At 44.9% G+C, this 16,850-nt stretch overlaps 1 protein-coding gene across 3 annotated transcripts in view; it reads right to left on the bottom strand.

Annotated features, from left to right (window-relative positions):
• The window catches only part of SLC12A6 (solute carrier family 12 member 6), a 61,227-nt gene that overhangs the window by 42,959 nt on the left and 1,418 nt on the right, over positions 1–16,850 (bottom strand). For 2 of the 3 annotated variants that reach the window (XM_053265600.1, XM_053265599.1), the window contains exons 1-2: positions 16,093–16,244; positions 14,050–15,108 (exon numbers count right to left, since the gene is read on the bottom strand). The exons of the other annotated variant lie outside the window; for it this stretch is intronic. In XM_053265600.1, coding sequence (XP_053121575.1) covers positions 14,050–14,296 — 247 coding nt within the window. In that variant the 5' untranslated portion in view covers positions 14,297–15,108; positions 16,093–16,244. Of the gene's footprint in view, positions 1–14,049; positions 15,109–16,092; positions 16,245–16,850 lie in introns of those variants that run through there. 3 annotated transcript variants of the gene reach the window in all.

Consider the following 16,850-nt stretch of genomic DNA (forward strand, 5'->3'; position numbering starts at 1 on the left):
CTATCAATGAGTTAAGCAAGGAATGGGAACCGAAGCAGGGGAGATCCTGCGAGTAACAGCAGGTATGGAGCTGGAGGCAAGGAGATATCTGGAACTAAAGAGAGCTGGAAACAAAATCAGAAGAGACAAAGGATTTACGCTAGCAGATGAAAACCAAACCTACCTGGTAAACCCAATGATTAACCATTATTTCTTCATAGCAAAGCTTCTTAAGCGAAAAGCTGCAAGTGAGGGGGGGGGGAGTGGGAGAGGGGAGGAGTCATCGTCAGTCTCCATTCAACGGCAATGTGCTCACCTGACACCATGGTCTCATTAGGCTTCCAGATCTGTCCTGTGCTAGCTCTTTTCTGCCCACCTTCCTCCACTTTGCCCTCTTCTTCATCATCTTCCACCTTGGTGACAGTGAACTGAGGCATATTCAAAGCAAAACTTTCTCAGGCCAGGAAATGAAGAACTGAACGCGTTGGTGGATCAGGTGACAGGCAGCCCCTAGGAAAGGGGAGGGATAGGGTGTGTGCTTATGAGGGTTGTGTTGGTGAGACACGCCTCCACGTACGTGTGTGTGTGTGTGTGTGTGCGCGCATGCATGTGTCCAAGTATATACATGCCAGCAAGCATATTTACAACACTGACTCTTAAGAGGATTATCCCCTCCTGTCTCCAGTTCATCGGAACAGTGAGAAGGGAGTCTGACAGCTGCACAGAGTGATTTGCAGCCACCTTTAAGGTGGAGCTGCTGAATAAGAGACACCCAGAAACATTTTCTATTCAGGGCCAAAACGCAGCTTGCCTGCAGGTACAAGAGCTGGTGAGCAACTACGCACCACACAGAGGGTGCACAAGAAACATTAAACTATATGACTAGGAGGAGCTGTGAAGGACATGTACCTAAGGGCAGGAACTGGCAAATAACTGAAGAATAAGAACTATGAGCAATTTAAAATTATGAGCAAAGAACAGGAGTGTCTGAGGTATAGCTGCACTATGAGTGCCTGTGGGACAAAAACTTAAAACACTCAAGCAAAGCAAGCCAACTCCCCATCAGAAGACAGTCCAATCCAGACAAGATGCCTTTTCCTGGAGTCACAATGTGACTCACGCTGCATACTGCCAAAGACAACCAACAGCAGAGGGGCTTCATATTGCTGTGAGATCTTTCCAGAAAAGCTTTGAGAAAAGTAATAGGGATAAAAAAACAAGGGTTAGAGGCTGGGCAAGACCTTACAGGTCTTCTTCCTAGCTTGGGGGGTGAGGGTGGGCACTGAACAGCAGCAGGCAGAGCAGGGTGAGCAGGAGTTCGCATTCATGGGTTCACTCACCAGGTCTTAAGGAGGAGTGAGATTCAGGTGAATGGAACAGAAAAGGCAGCTGGGTGGGCCTCTAAGCTTGGGGAAGAAGAGCAGAAATTGGGAGTGGGGTCCAAAAGATAGGGGAACAGGGGCTGTGTCTGGAACAGTCTCTTCAGGCCACTTCTGTTTCTTCTCATACACTTCCTCAAAACCCATATCTTTGGCAAAGGATTGCAGCTGAATCCAATCCTTCTGGCCCATGCCTCCAGCTGCTGATTATACCTAATGTGGATTCCGTCTCTGGGGCTGAGACTGCAACACTTTGCTACTTCTACCAAAGAGGTATTTCAGTGTGCAAAGGGCTGTACAAACAGTCTAGGGGGTTAGAGGAGTATAGGCACAGAGCCAAATCTAGACAATTCCAATTGCTCCAGTTCTACTTCCAGCAATCCTGCCCACACTATTTATACTACCAAGATGCTGAGATTAGGAACAAGACCATAATCAACTTAAAAGGCAGCTGAACTGGGAACCTCAGGCCAGTGCTGCAAAAATCTCAGCCCAGCACAAGTGCTGCACGTGCCGGTATCTACAGGACTAGAACAATCTCCGTCACTCACGGCATCCGGGAAGAGTCTAAACAGGATCAACTGAAACTCTGGCAAAAAGGCTCTGGAGTGATGCCATCCGGAGCCAGGCAGGGGTGCAGGGACAGAGCACATACTTCATTCAAGTTTATGACCTCTCTGTAATTGTGCAGCTGCTGACCAATGATATCTGGTAGGGGGAAACTATAGGGCCAAGTGAACGGCAAAGTCCTTAAAGTGTCTGTTGAATGCTGCCTGTTAGGCAAGGTTTGGATCAACTTGCTGAGCAAGCAATATTTAAAATGTGTTAAGTTATAAATTAACCGCGGTTATAAATGATAATTTAATTTAATTTAATTTAATTATAATTAAATTAATTAAATTAAATTAATAAGTTATAAATTAACCGTGGAGGCACAGTCTGGTGCCAGTGGGGGGGTCTCCTTTTAAGGGCGGGGGGGCTGCTTTTCCACTGCTGGTGCTCCGTTTTTTTGAAATGTTTTTGGGGCAGCAGCGTTCCTCCCTGCCACCCCTGCCCCTGTTGTAGGCCGGAAATACTGGAAATAGAGATTGTGTGTGTGTGTCGCCACGTGCACGCACGGCGCACATCACACGTTGCGTGTGCATGCAATGTGCGCAGTGGGCGCACGCGCTATCGGTATTTCCAGCCAACAACAGGGGCAGGGATGGCAGGGAGGAACGCTGCCCCCCAAAAAACATTTCAAAAAAACGGAGCACCGGCTGGGGGAAAGCGCAATTTCCCTGCAGTTAAAGAACACACCCCTGGCACCAGACCAGGCCACGTTCGAACCGGTTTGGAGGCCTCTATAATGGCCTCCAGACCGGTTTGTGCACATCCCTAGTTATAATAAAACTATAAACAGTAATAAGGCAGGACAAAAGCCTCTTGTTTAATGCCATTTAAATGTCAATGTAGAAGTCAGAATTTCATTTGTGCTTCCCCCAGTGATCCAAAGAGTTCATTGCACCTTGCTACCAAAAAAAAAAAAAAGTGTGGATAGGAACAGGCTGGAATGATGTTTCACCAAAACATTTTTACCCATTTTGTCCCTGAGCTTAGCATGCTTAAACGCAACTGTGAGCATTCTTACAAAACCTATCATCAGCTTTCAGTAACAACTTTACAGAATATGCATTGGGAACATAGGGTGCAATGCACAGTGTGCTGTGAGCAGGGCTTAGTTTGAATCAGGACTCAGGTCTAGAATCTTTGTTGAATGCCAGAGCTCCATCCCAAAAGGCCAGAAATGGAATCAAAATGAACTACTGCTATGACTATTTATATAATCCTTTTCTGGCATCAAATTGCCCACTTAAGGAGGGCAACTCAATAAGCCCTACTAGAACCTTTGTCAGATACTGCTAGCCCTGCACTACAAAGAAACACAAGAAGATCCAACAATCTTACATGCTGGACCTCTCTCCACAGAGCAGAAACCAAATTGGAGAATTATCAAGAATTGGTAGGGTAGCTTCAGTAGCAAGTGTTGGAAAACACCTGCATCTATTGTTATCATTCATTTCATCATCCGTCTGGATAGGTAGGCCCATTGGAGTTTAGGATGGCTCCAAGTATATGCAAAGAACCCTTCTCTCACTCGCAAGTAATATTTATGTTCTCCATTATATTTTTATCCCACCTTTCCTCCAAGAACTCAGGGCAGTGTTCATGATTATGCCCCTCCCTCCCACCCACCTTTTATCTTCACAACAGCCCCACGAGATAGGCTAGGCTGAGTGTGTGTAACTGGACAAGGTCACCCAGTGAGCTTCATGGCTGTGCAGGGACAGCCTGATACTGTAATGTAACCAATACACCACACTGACCCACACTTCAGGCTCCATGCATGCCAGGCATGTTGGACTCCCATGCATCCCTAAATTTATAGGAGACAAGCCACTTCCTGCTTTCTGAGACTGAACATTTCCTCAATCAATGCTGAGGGAGCAGAGCTAGAGAAAATGGTCAGCCGCAAGAAGGGGGCGGAAGTCGAGCATGGAGCACTGGGGCCCAAACTGTACCTCAACAGAACGACTTGCAGGGCTCCTGTCCCCCACAGGCATGTTCTGATCCACCATTTGGAAAGCACTACAGATACCCTTCGATCGTAATCTGGCTGCATCCTCATCTGCTATTTCAGTCCTGGCTGCTCCAGTTTTTCCTCCATTGATCTTTGCTCCAGCTCTGTAAGTGCGAGTCTAAACTAATGCCCTGGAGTGGAAGGGAAGGAGACTGAGGTCAGCATGTCACATGCTAGAGAAAAATAATATACGCTACAGGTTTCAGTAAATCTTGCCACAGCACTGCCTTCATTTAGATGACCCCCTTAACTCTCAGGGCTCAAGGACCAGATTCTGCTCTCTAGTAATACCACATGAAATACACAGTCAACCCCCATGGTCATGTCATTAATCCCTACATGAATAACGCTAAAATTAAAACAGGTTTGAAATACAATAAACTTTCTAATCTGCCGTTCTGCTTTAAGTGCTTCGTTTCTTCTGTTTTATAAACATTTTCCCTGATTGCCACAACTGCTGGCTCTGCTGTTCAAATCCATATCCCCTGTACAGCGGGAATGTTGGCCTGCAAGTCGCTCTCTCGTCACTTTCTGTGTTTATCTGCATAAACATAGATATAAATATTTTGTAATTTTTGAGAAGGAATTCTAGTATGTTTTTAGTGATACATCAAAACCAATTAAATTCCAATTACCCCTTGGTCACTTTGCATTCTTATGATTAAAACTCTTTATTTGTAAGTAAGTATCATAAACCAGTGTCCTACACATCCAATAGGTTGTGAAATCTAGTCATGTTAGCTCTTTCCCAAATATCAAAATCACCGATCTACCTAGCAACAACAAAGACTTGGCAGTAAAAAATGGAGTCTAAGATCTTTTTCATCTTTGTCCCAGACAATTTTTATTCCACAGTCACATGTAGAAACAGAGATAGCTGTCCCAAAGAAAAACTCTTTACCCCATCCAAAAATTCATCCTCTCAAATGATGTCAAACTGTTCGAAATCCCAATATTATCTTTTTCCTTTCATTGATGATATAGTGCAGTTAGTGAAAAAGGTAAAGTGTGCTGTCAAGTGTAGAAAGTGCTAATATCTGGCCACTGCTAGTACCCTTTAATTAACAATTTACTGCATTATACTTGTTTTTAGTCTAGCAGTTTTGTTGTTGCACATGAAATTATGTATAATGCATTGAATTAAATTATGCCAACTTTATTGCCATAATTGGAGGGAGGGGAAGCAGAGGTTTAGTCAGGATATTTATTTTTACTACAGCAATTTTTCCCATCCATAATACTTTTAATTTGGACACTTCATTTCCCCCCTCTCTAATCAGTGGCTAACATCCAGAATAAATCACTTCTGAGTCATCCATTGAAATTAAGCAGTCCTTTAAAGTCTTTCTGTTGAGTAACTTAGTCTGAATGTCAGCCAGTAGACTGAAGTTACGTTTAACATCTTCAGATAATATAACTCTGTATTTAATAGTTCTCCCTTTCCATTTTGTTTTGCTGTCCTCTGCTTTTTTTGTTCTTTATTTTCTCTATATATGCAACTAACACTTCAGATTAACATTATATTCTTCCAAACACATTTCCACAGGTCTCGCAATGTACCCTTACTTTTTTTTCAATTAATAATCTAGGATGCCTCAAGCACACACATGCCAGCAGCTTCAGTCTTGCACGCACACACACACGCCCCATTCCACCCCCATCGGTGTACAGAGCTATTTTATATTTAGTAAAAGTACTATTTACACTATAAATCAGGCCTGCTCAACTTAGCCCCGCCAGCTGTTTTTGGATTACAATACCCATAATCCCCAGCCACAGTGGCCAATAGCCAGGGATTATGCCAACATCTGCAGGAGGGCCAAAGTTGAGCAGCCCTGCAAAATAGTATTAAAGTGGGGAAATGACTTGAATAGCAAGCCAGAGGTTGCTGGTTCGAATCCCCGCTAGTATGTTTCCCAGACTGGGAAACAACTATATCGGGCAGCAGCGATATAGGAAGATGCTGAAAGACATCATCTCATACTGCACAGTAGACAGCAATGGTAAACCCCTCCTATATTCTACCAAAGACAACCACAGGGCTCTGTAATCACCAGGAGTCGACACCAACTCAACGGCACACTTTACTTTACCTTTACTATTACTTTTATTGGACTGAAACGCAGTAACCACCATCTCTATATCAAAGTTGAATTCCAATGATGAAAGGAAGACATCCTTGCTGTAAGTAAAAGAGCTCTCAACAGCTGTCCATTTACCACCATTTTGAACGGGGTATTTTATGCAAAGGCCTCTCCAAGTATGTCACATTTTAAAAGTTAGCATTACAATTGCCACATTTTTACCAGTTCCCATCTTGTTTTTTGTTACCACTTTCCAAACTCTCACCCACCTCCATCACCACACACATATACTATGCATGACATACATTATGACCGCCATACAAGTTACTATCTATAAAAGGTATTGACTGTCATTATTGGGGAAAGTTTATCAGTAAGACAAAACTGGTCTACTGAGTGCAGCAGTAGATACAGCAGTATCTGTAGATTCCTATCCTACTTTTCAAATTGAGTCCCCAAAGGAATTCACAGTGTTATAAATTAGCCTTCCACAAATATCCAACAGATAAATTAACCTTCCACTATGAAACAAACACCAACATAACCTAGTCAGCACCTGTTCAGGTCACTTGGTGTCAATGACCCTATGAGATGGAGGAAAGGAAGGAGGGAGCATTCTAGTAGCAGTAGGTATCTGACGCCTTCACCAGCCTGCCTCCCCACTTCTCTTGCCTCTCCTTCCAAGGCAGTGGATCTTAGATGGCCACGTCCAAGAAGAACATCGGAAGGTTGGAGAGGCTACAAGGGACAGCTGCAAACAAACAGGTCCAGAAAGCAAAACTGTATGAAAAAGGGACTAGAGGAAGTGTTGATTTTGCCCAAAGACAAGATTAATAAGGGTGAGTGTCATTCACCCAACAAAATCAGGCTGTCACGCAAACAAGCCAGGTGAAAAAGGTTATTCTGCTCACTGTACATCTAACTATGACAACACTAGCATGCTAGTTTCTCCGTCACCCATCCAGCTGCAATATGTGTCATCGCAAAATGCTTAACCTGCATCAGCCTTGGTTTATAAGCTGGTCCAAAGGACTGCTGTGCAGCACATCAGTCCCTAAACTCATTATTTAAAAGATTGGGTATCCCACTTTTCAGGCCACAGGCCTTACAATTTTCTTTTTAAAACATGTTTGCACTTTGTTTCCTTTTATAGGCCTTGTTCAATGTGATTTATGTCTATCCTCTCCCTCCATCCCCCCTTTTCAAACCTTTGAGAAATATATTAGCTGTGGATGGGTTATATCTGAAATCTTTGCATGGCCAAGATTTTCTAATTACTACAATGCATACTTTTTCTGCACCAGGAAAACTGAAATGCAACACAAATGCCAGAGGAAAGTGTGCATGCTCCAATCCATAATATCTAGCACCACTGGCAAATAGTGTTTACAAAAATGACTCACAGTAAGGCCTCACATTTCCCAAGTGACTCAAGTTCCACTGTCTAAGATAGTCATTACAACATTCTTATACACTTGTCTCATCTTATAGGGGACACCTGGCATAAAATAACAGAATGATGCTAGTGTCGATGTTCCAGGTATTGTGTATTGGTCATATATGCAACACATCCTTCCTCCAAGGAGCTCAGAGTGGTGTTTTATGCTCACAACAACAACCCTACAAGGCAGGTTAGGCTGAGAGAGGCCTTCTCAAGGTTATAACAGCCAGACGGAGATCTGATTCCTGCATTCAAGCATAAACTCTACCCATTGCACTACTCAGGCTCTTGTGTGCAGACTACTGGGCCAGCCCCAGTCCAGGTTATTCTGACATTGCATAAATATTTACCATACAAAAGATTTAGGGTTAAGAAATTAGAATATAAGCCTTCTGACCAAGGGCCTATCTCTCCTTTTTGTACACATTCAGACCCAAAGTTGGCCATTTATTAAACTTTAAACACTACTAGCATTCTGAATATGAAAACGCTCTTTGTCTATCAACCACTTAGCTCTCAAGCAAAGTTGCCAAGCCTTTACAGAAAGTGCCAGATAACCAGGAAGAGCCCACATTACTGCTGATTTCAACAGATGAGCTTTCTGTTCTTACTAACCCACAAGAATCATAATGGAGAGCAACAGGATTTTCCAGGACATCAGCTCCCTGGAGTACATTCACAGAGGCCTGCTGAATGTGTCCAGCTAGGACTTTATCACCCCAAATGCCCACTCTCCCTAAATACGGATAAACACAGGTACACCTAAGAGTCAAGGCCCAGACAGAATGTAACCTTGATTCTTGCAGAAGTAGTCCAGAGTTACTCATTTACTATGGGCCTGGCCTGACCCTAACTGCATTAACTGCAGCACTACATGTACATTAGAGAAGGGGTGTCAAACTTAAGGCCCTCTAGAGCCTCCGATACAGCTCAAGGCAGCCCTAATGCATTCCACACAATTCAATCATTTTCAGGGCCAAAAAGCCACAAATGGAAAACTGGCATATATTTACAGGAAGATCCACTGTTGAAATTACTTCATCTTGCCATTTAAATCAACTGATATATTTTGGAGGCAACCTTGCAGCAAGTTGAATGCTCCTTGAATTGGGTAGGAGAAAAAGGAAGACAATTTACTTTGACAATGAATCCTCGTTAAAAACCTTCTTTTTCCCCACACCTCAACCCACCTTTCCTGTGTTTCACATTCTGGAGTTTATCCTAAGCAGGGAAAGACCTGTAATGTGTGATGAGTCATGAGCATTGGAAACTGCTGTTCACTAAGTTATCTGAAAAGAAATTGACATGAGAATGGAAATTATGGACGTGGGTCCACTGAGCAATCTGTTGAATGGGGAATTGGGCCCTCTAACTGAATTAGATTTTATCTCTCTGCATCATATTATAATGATATTGCAGATACTTACACCTGAGCAAATGTGTTAGGATAGAGATATAAGAACAACAGAATTTGAGACAGCTTCTGATCTCAGCACCTAAAGAGGAAACCCAGAGTCACTCACGGATAGATTTTATTACTGTTAAGATGGAAACTAGGACTGTGTTCCTTTCTGAACACCACAATTCAAGGGAACTGGGGAGGATTTTAAAAAGTTGTGAAGATGGAGGGAAGGTCTCAAGGCAAATTGAATGAGGTTCAGCTTGGAAAAACTAAGACCATATGTTGGGGGAGAAAAGATATACTGACTGAGATATACTGAGAAAGACCGTGTGTTTTGCTTGGTGATTGTCCCCACTGTCAGAGAAACAAGCCACTTCTTTAAATTGAATCCTTGGTAGTAAGTATAACTACAAGAACAACAATGACTCTTCAGTCGCAGATATCACTTCTTTAACTCCTGGACATAGCTAGGTATCTTCGCTAAGAATGTGGTTCTCCCCTGTGTGCATCTCTGGATTCTAACCTGTAAGAGCAAGGTCACAGGACCTTTCTCTAGAGTCTGGTTGGGCATTCACTGAGATTGTTTTATGTATATAGGATGCCCCACCCTGGAAAAGAGTGTTTAACTATACAGCTCACTGGGCCCCTTCCAAGTCCACCATTTTGTTCTCAGTTTGTTTGTGGAAATCGAAAGACACTCAACTGTAGGCAATGTACGGGGAGGTAGGCAAAATTATACCAAACTGTGCACAGTTATCCAACACTATTACATGCATACATCACAAAAGGCATTTATTAATCTAAGTTCTGCAAGGTAGCTAAAGGGAAAGGACAACAAACAGAAGTTTCTAAGAACATATTGTCAAAGTTGTGGAAGCTAACTGTTAAGTTAAACTAACTTTCAAGGCATTTTGAATACATCTTTTATCCCTACAGCAGAGGAAAAGGGGGAGGAAAAGGGACTGTGAACCTTCCTCCCTAGGACTGTTGGAAAACCGAAGAGTGGCATACACATGCTTTAAATAAAAAAATAATGGTAGGAATAGAGGGCTGCATTGCACATCTGAGGAACAGAGTAAGCAGCTTTCCTCTCTCTGGGGTTCTGCTGAGCACATGAAATGAAACAGGCGTAGGCAGGGAGAGCAAAAGAGCTGCTTGTTACAGGATCAAAGTGGGGGGCGGGAAGAAAAAATGGGGGAGGAGAACAGATCGTTATCTGGTATAAAGAACAAAGGAAGCTCAACAGACCAGATGTTATTATCTAGGAAATCTGTATGGTCATGATCAGGGCCTTTTCTAGATTACATGTTGCAACAGTTTCATAACGTGTCCAATGAGCGCCCCTCCGCATTGTTCATGTTTTGACATTGTGATAATTGCGTTATCATTAGGGTACCATCCATATTTTCCATGCATTGTTTTGGGCTTCTTTGAGGCATTATGCCCCTATAACGTCGTGCAGGAAAGTAGCTGGTGCAGTATAAAGTGCTGCAGGAAAGTAGCTGTATTTTTTCCATTGTAGGGAGCTTTGCCCCACATTTCATGTGTTGTAGCCTTTGCAGTATGGACAGTTCTTAGCCCCTCCACCCACCCCCGTGCTTGCTTCCTCTGCCCCCTCGCCGCGGGGAGAGAAACAGGCAGGGAGAAATCACAGCGTTCCTCTCTTCTCCTCCCACAGATCCCAAACCCCACACCTCCCTCCTCCTCTGCTTGTTTCCAATATAACTTGAGCTTGTCAACACAGAAGGGGAGGAGAGTGCAGCAGAGCAGACTTCACGTGCACGCTTTACTGAAGAGGAAGCCCATTGAACTAAATCATTTACTTCTGTGCAATTCCACTTATTTACTACAAGGCAAAGGGAAGGGAAAGAGAACAGTCACTTATTTAAAAGAAGCCCATTGAACTGAATCATGATTCATTTACCTCTGTGCAATCCCACAGCCCTCACTGGAGGAGCGCTCCTCCCCCCTCCTATTTATTTGTTTATTTCTCTGGAGGCACACCAGTTCCTGTCTTTCCCCCTTCCTGGCTCGCCACAGGATTCTCTTTCGCTCCCCCTCCCCAATAAGCAGTTCCCTTGTTTTGTCACTCCAAAGGATCTCCTCACGCTTATATTAAGCCAGGTTGGGGCACCACCTTTCACAGAAGTATCATTGTGCACTGATGTACCTGAATCAGCGTATACTGGAAGTGGAAGAGGATCAGTGTTCCCTCCAACAGGGATTCCCAAATGTTGTTCACTACAACTCCCAGAATCCCTAGCTGCAATGGCCTTTGGCTGGGGATTATGGGAGTTGTAGTCAACAACATCTGGGAATCTCTGTTAGAGGGAACACTGAAGGGGATAATGGCTAAAGCAAGACTACAGAGTGTTTTTCCTGTCCTCTTAGGATGCAGCTTCTTTTACACACTCACTCACTCACTCACTCCTTGGGGAGCCAATGCTTCACTGCCAGCCTCTCCGCTGAGCGCCTATATTATGACAAGGACAAAACACTGCAGACTAGTTTCCCAGTGCAAACAGACAGCCATCATCTCCCAGGAGATAAACCAAGAGAGGCAGTTGGGACACAGAATCCCTTAGGCACTGGCTGGCTGGCTACACAATCTATCTTCTCTGTCTGATGCTGGTGCATGTGGAGATGTGGGAGAAAGGAAACAGGCTTCCTGGCTCCATTGGGTCTCCAGTGGTGGGGAACTGGACAGTCATGTCAGTCCATTAGAGAAAGCCTTCCTAACAGTGAAACATGGCAATGGTGAAATGGCCTATATTTACAGCGTGGGTTTGCATACAGTGTCAACATGACCTGAAAGAAGGAAGGAGTGGGTGGGACGCATGCATGCATGCATGCTTGGTGTAAACTGGGTCTAATGAAGGAAGGGGAAATATAGTGAATGTGAGAAATGGGCTTTGCAAATAACATAGTATACGCAGAAGATTACAAATGCTTTAAGGAAACTGAAGGATTAGACTCAGACGCTGACTGTCTGAAGGAGGGAGGGGCAGATGCACATGCATCACTGCTCAGTTTAGTTGGACAAGAATTGTGCAAGTCAACAAGGAAAAAAGATGGCTTGCCAACTTTCACAATTCAAGATATCTCAAAATTGTTTACAGCCCAAATCTAGGCACAGTTTCTTAGAAATGACGTGTTTTGTAAAACTATGAAACATTTATATCCCTCTTTTCTCACTAAAGAATATTCAAAGCAACTAACAAGCAAAAGGAAAGTGAGCTAATTATAGAACAGAAAACAAAATTTTGTTAACATTCTTGAGATGCATCCATGACAGGGGACTGGATGGGGTCTTTTTGGTGAATCACACCCTTAATATTTTGCAGTATCCTTATTACAAATAAAGAGGTTAAGATTCGCCAGAAAACCCCTCATCCGATCCCCTGACACGAGTCAGGACTAAGGACCATTTACAAGTTACACTCGTAACCAACCAACCATACACAAACCAGGTTAAAGGTTTGGTCACACAACTCTACTGCTAAAACAATCCCTTTATCTTATTCTTATCCATGAAATGCCTGCCTGAATCTCAACATTCTCATATCCGCAAAACTGTAAAGCTCTGGCTTTGGCTAACCTCCAGAGCAAGAAGGCATTCAAGGGCATTCCTCCCACTTCATTATTGCACAATCTTCAGTTTCATCTTCAGCTATTGGGGAGTCATTCCATTACGAACACAACCCAAAGGAGTGGTGTGTGTGTGCATGCATGCATTGCGCACGCACACACACATACACACAGAGGAGAGTGCACATGCACACACACATGCACACAGAGGAGAGAGAGACTTGTCCAATGTACTTCTTAATTTTTGAGATTCAAAAAGAATTCATGTGTGAGAGAAATAACTGTCACAAGACAGTTAGTAAGAGTGCATATTGTATAAACCACAGCCTGTTGAGAGTTCAGTGTTGCCATTCATAGACCCCACCACAGAAGATGTGACTTTGACTCAGTGGTGATTGGGCAAGACCAGACCTCTGAGACACCTGCCCCCCCCACCCCGTTTTAAAAATGCATTAGACAAGGGAATCAACAAGATTAAGGGAACTGAAAATCTTCAAGTCATTTCCCATAAGACTTGCTCAGCATTTCCTGACAGAAGACAAAAAACAAAAAACAAAACAAAACAGGGGAGATTCGAAAAGCTGAATGGATCAACACCACCAATACTCTCAAAAAAGAAGCAGTAGCCTGAAGAAAACACAACCTGCCCCCTGTAGAGCTAATCCCAGATCAGGAAATTTGGGAGGTGAACTATTATTTCTGTGACAGACCGACATATATATTAAGCCAAGATGCAAGAGGACAAGAGCGTTTCAAGGAATTTCAGAAAGCTAAAACAGGAAAATCCAGTCTGAAAATCCAGTCTGAAAGTACAGTGCCATGCAAATAAATAAATAAATAAATCTACAAAAAAAAGTAGTTTCTACTAAAGGCATTCATGACTTGAGACAAACCCCTTCATCAACCTTGCATTTTCCAAGGCACAAAAGAGATCCTTTTCTATCTGCAGTACAGGCAGGAGTTGAACTATCCTTCCCAAAATGTTAAAACATAGTAACATAGGAAGCTGTCAAATACTGAGTCAGACCATTGGTCTCAGTATTGTCTTCACAGATTGGCAGCAGCTTCTCCAAGGTTGCAAGCAGGAATCTCTCTCAGCCCTATCTTGGAGATGCTTCCAGGGAGGGAACTTGGAACCTTCTGCTCTTCCCAAAGCAGCTCCATCCCTTAAGGGGAATCTCTTACAGTGCTCATGCATCATCTCCCATTCATATGCAACCAGGGCAGACCCTGCTTAGCTAAGGGGACAAGTCATACTTGCTGCCACAAGACCAGCTCTCCTCCCTAGGACCACAAACTACTAAAAACACTGTGCATCCCCAACACATCCATAAGTCGTCTTCTACTATCAAGAGCCCTACAAGTCATCATCTTCCATTTACAACAGGGATGCACAACTTCGGTCTCCCAGTCATAGTGGCCAATAGTCAGGGGTGATGGGAGTTGTAGTCCAACATCTGCAGGAGGGTCAAAACCATGCAGCCCTGATCTACAACATGCTCTAGCTTCCTAGGTGCATACATCCTCTCCCACTCAACATGCCAAAGGCAACCTACCTTCAGCCACATCTGTGTGGGGATTGGTAGTCTTCTCATTAGGGGGCTCAGCTGCTTCAGTAGCCAGCGACGTGGTTGCTCTAGAAAAGTCACTGGCACCCTCACTGCGGCTTGTTTCAGGGACACTTTCACGGGAGCTGAAGCGGACACGGGAGCTGGAGCGAGAACTGAGGTCCGGGCTGGTGTCAGACAGGCCCGGGATATCATCAATTTTAGTGGGGGTTACCATGAACCGTACAGAAGCCATCTTGGCAACAGATGTGGAAGGAAAAAAAATAATTACTTTAACCAAGAGTTGACTGAAGGGCTAAGCAGTAAGAGGAAGACCACCACTCAAGAGGGCACAGATGCCAACAGTGTTACCAGATGCTGTCTCTCAAGAGAAAGCTTCATGTCTAGCATTGATGCACAACTCTTTGCTGCAACGTGGTATCTAGACATCAATAGCTGTTAGGTATATTTTCCACAAGTACAGCCAAAGGTGGAGTAAGGATGATACCCCATGATTTTGCAGGCTAGTATTTCATAGATGATTAGTCCAAAGATTCCCATTTATCAGGCAAATAGGTCAGCGTTCTGTTCCCATAAGCAACTATAGATCCAAATGAAAGTTGTAATATTTATCTGCCCAAGGGCTAAACAGCAAACTCCTGGTTAATGTTAGCCCACAAGAAGATGTCTCACAAATTCTTGTGAAAATGTCTGTTTTTAAGCAAATATTTGTGGCACAGCAAAATGCATAGAAGACAATGTCTCACTGCAAAGAACTGCAAAGGAGTATGAAAAGGCTAGAGTGTTCGTGGTGAAAGTAAGAGCATAATCCACTTGTTTCCAATGTAGCATGCAAGGAAAGAGTGTGTCCTTTGTTGCAAATATCCCTTTGTTTCTGGTGCAGAAATCACAGTTAAAGGGGCTTCATATCCCAGAACAAGGTGGAGAAGTTTCCCAGCGTCCTGGTGCAAGAACTTTAGAAACAGAAAGCGTGATTATCCTGTAAGATGTTGTCAGTGTAAAGGATGCACAATTGCTCCACAGGCTCCTGGTGGTTTTTCAAAAGTCCTGGCATGAGAAGATAAACATTAGATGTGGCCTAGTGCAAGATAACAGTTAGAGGGGGCCCAATGCACCAGCTCTCTGACAGCATGTGAGAACATACAGTACATTCCCTATAGAGCCTTGAAGAAACAGAGCAAATATATGTATATGGGTGTATCTCTTTCCCACAAAACTGCAAGGATGAGTCATTTCTGTATGGGGCCACTCGGCATGCAACGTGCTAGCGCTGAAGTCCCTACACTTGGGTGCACATCTGTTATCCCATTAGGCACTAAGGCAGGTTCAAGACCGTAACTGCAAAGGAATTTGCAGTGAGGGGAGCACAGAAGTATGAACATATTATCACCCCTCAGGCAACAAGGGATGCCATTTGGAAATGCTGTCAAGAGCGCCATGGTGTGCACATCTCTTGGACGGTGCGGCGGGGGGGGGGGGGGGGCGGGGGGGAGAGAGGAGAAAGAGCGCACAGAAGGCAGCCGAGGGACTACACAAGTCCACTGCAAGGAAAAGGATGACAGGAATGAGGCTGAGCAAGGCCGAAGGAGGCAGGGCATGGCCCGAGGTGTGCGAGGGACCCTCGGCGCAGAGGGCACACAAGACAACAGCGACGTGCAAGACGTGCAAGGCAATGGTGCCAGTGGCGTGCAAGATCTCTGTGCCTGGGCAGAAAGGACACGTCCCAGCATTTTAGCTAGCTAGCAAGCAGGTCGGTCTCCTGAAAGACCCGGAGTGAGTGAGCTGCCGTGAGTGCTGTGCAAGAGCTCCTGCAGTGGCAGGGGTGCTGGGTAGGACTGAGGAAAGAGGAGGGGGAGGAAGACGGGGGTACAGGTGTATCTATTCCACCTCGCCCGATGCACTGTGCAGACGTGGGGGCTGAAACTGCGCGTGCGCAGCTCCTTCTCTGTCTCTCTCTTCCGCCCCCCCACCCTCGGCATGGACAGCCCCCAAGAAAGTCGAGGGGGCCGTGAGTGACCGTTAATTGTTTACCTGAGGCGCGCGCTGCGGCTGCTCTCCCAACGTTCTGAAGGGGCTCGCGCTCGGTCTCTTTCTTTCTCAGAGGCGCGCGCCGAGGGTGGCTGTTATTATTGCCGCTGCGACGGCAGCTGCTGCCCGCGCGCGTCTACTGCCGCTCATCTCAGATGCCGGCTCCAGTATGGGAGGGGGGCGGGAGGAAAAGAGCAGAACTCTTCTCAGTTGTCCTCATCCTCCCCCGCTGCCCCCCGCCCCTCCGCTTGGCACATGCGCAGAAAGCGAATAGCGGCTACTGTTGCTGGGGTTTGCCTCTCGTCAAAGAGCGGCTTGAGGGGTGGTGGGGGGAGGTAACCGAGGGTGGCGTGTGCGTTGGTCGGGAACGTGTGTTGAGGAGGGGGGGCTACAAAAACGCGAGGGTTGCTGGGAGGTGTAGTTTTGTTTGTTTGTTCGTTTGTTGAGGGGGGCAGCAATGAAGCCCCCGGAAAACGGATGGGCGTGAGGCCGAGGAGAGTATTTGACAGCCAAAAAGGAGGAAACCTTGTGAAGTTTAGCTTATGGCCCGCCCCATGGAATAGGCTGAAGGCGGATGAAGGGCATTTAGTCCCTCCAAACAAACCCCCACATTTTGAGGGACGACTGTGTAAAGAGGTTTAGCTTCAATGTGATTACATGATTAGCCCCGCGGCGGGTCATAGCAGCACAGACAGAAGACACTGAAGCATAAGCACCAGTGTATAGGAAACAAATAGTTATTATATCCCTCTCCTCGAAAT

The sequence above is a fragment of the Hemicordylus capensis genome, chromosome 6, assembly GCF_027244095.1.
Source record: "Hemicordylus capensis ecotype Gifberg chromosome 6, rHemCap1.1.pri, whole genome shotgun sequence".
NCBI classification, from domain to species: Eukaryota; Metazoa; Chordata; class Lepidosauria; order Squamata; family Cordylidae; genus Hemicordylus; species Hemicordylus capensis.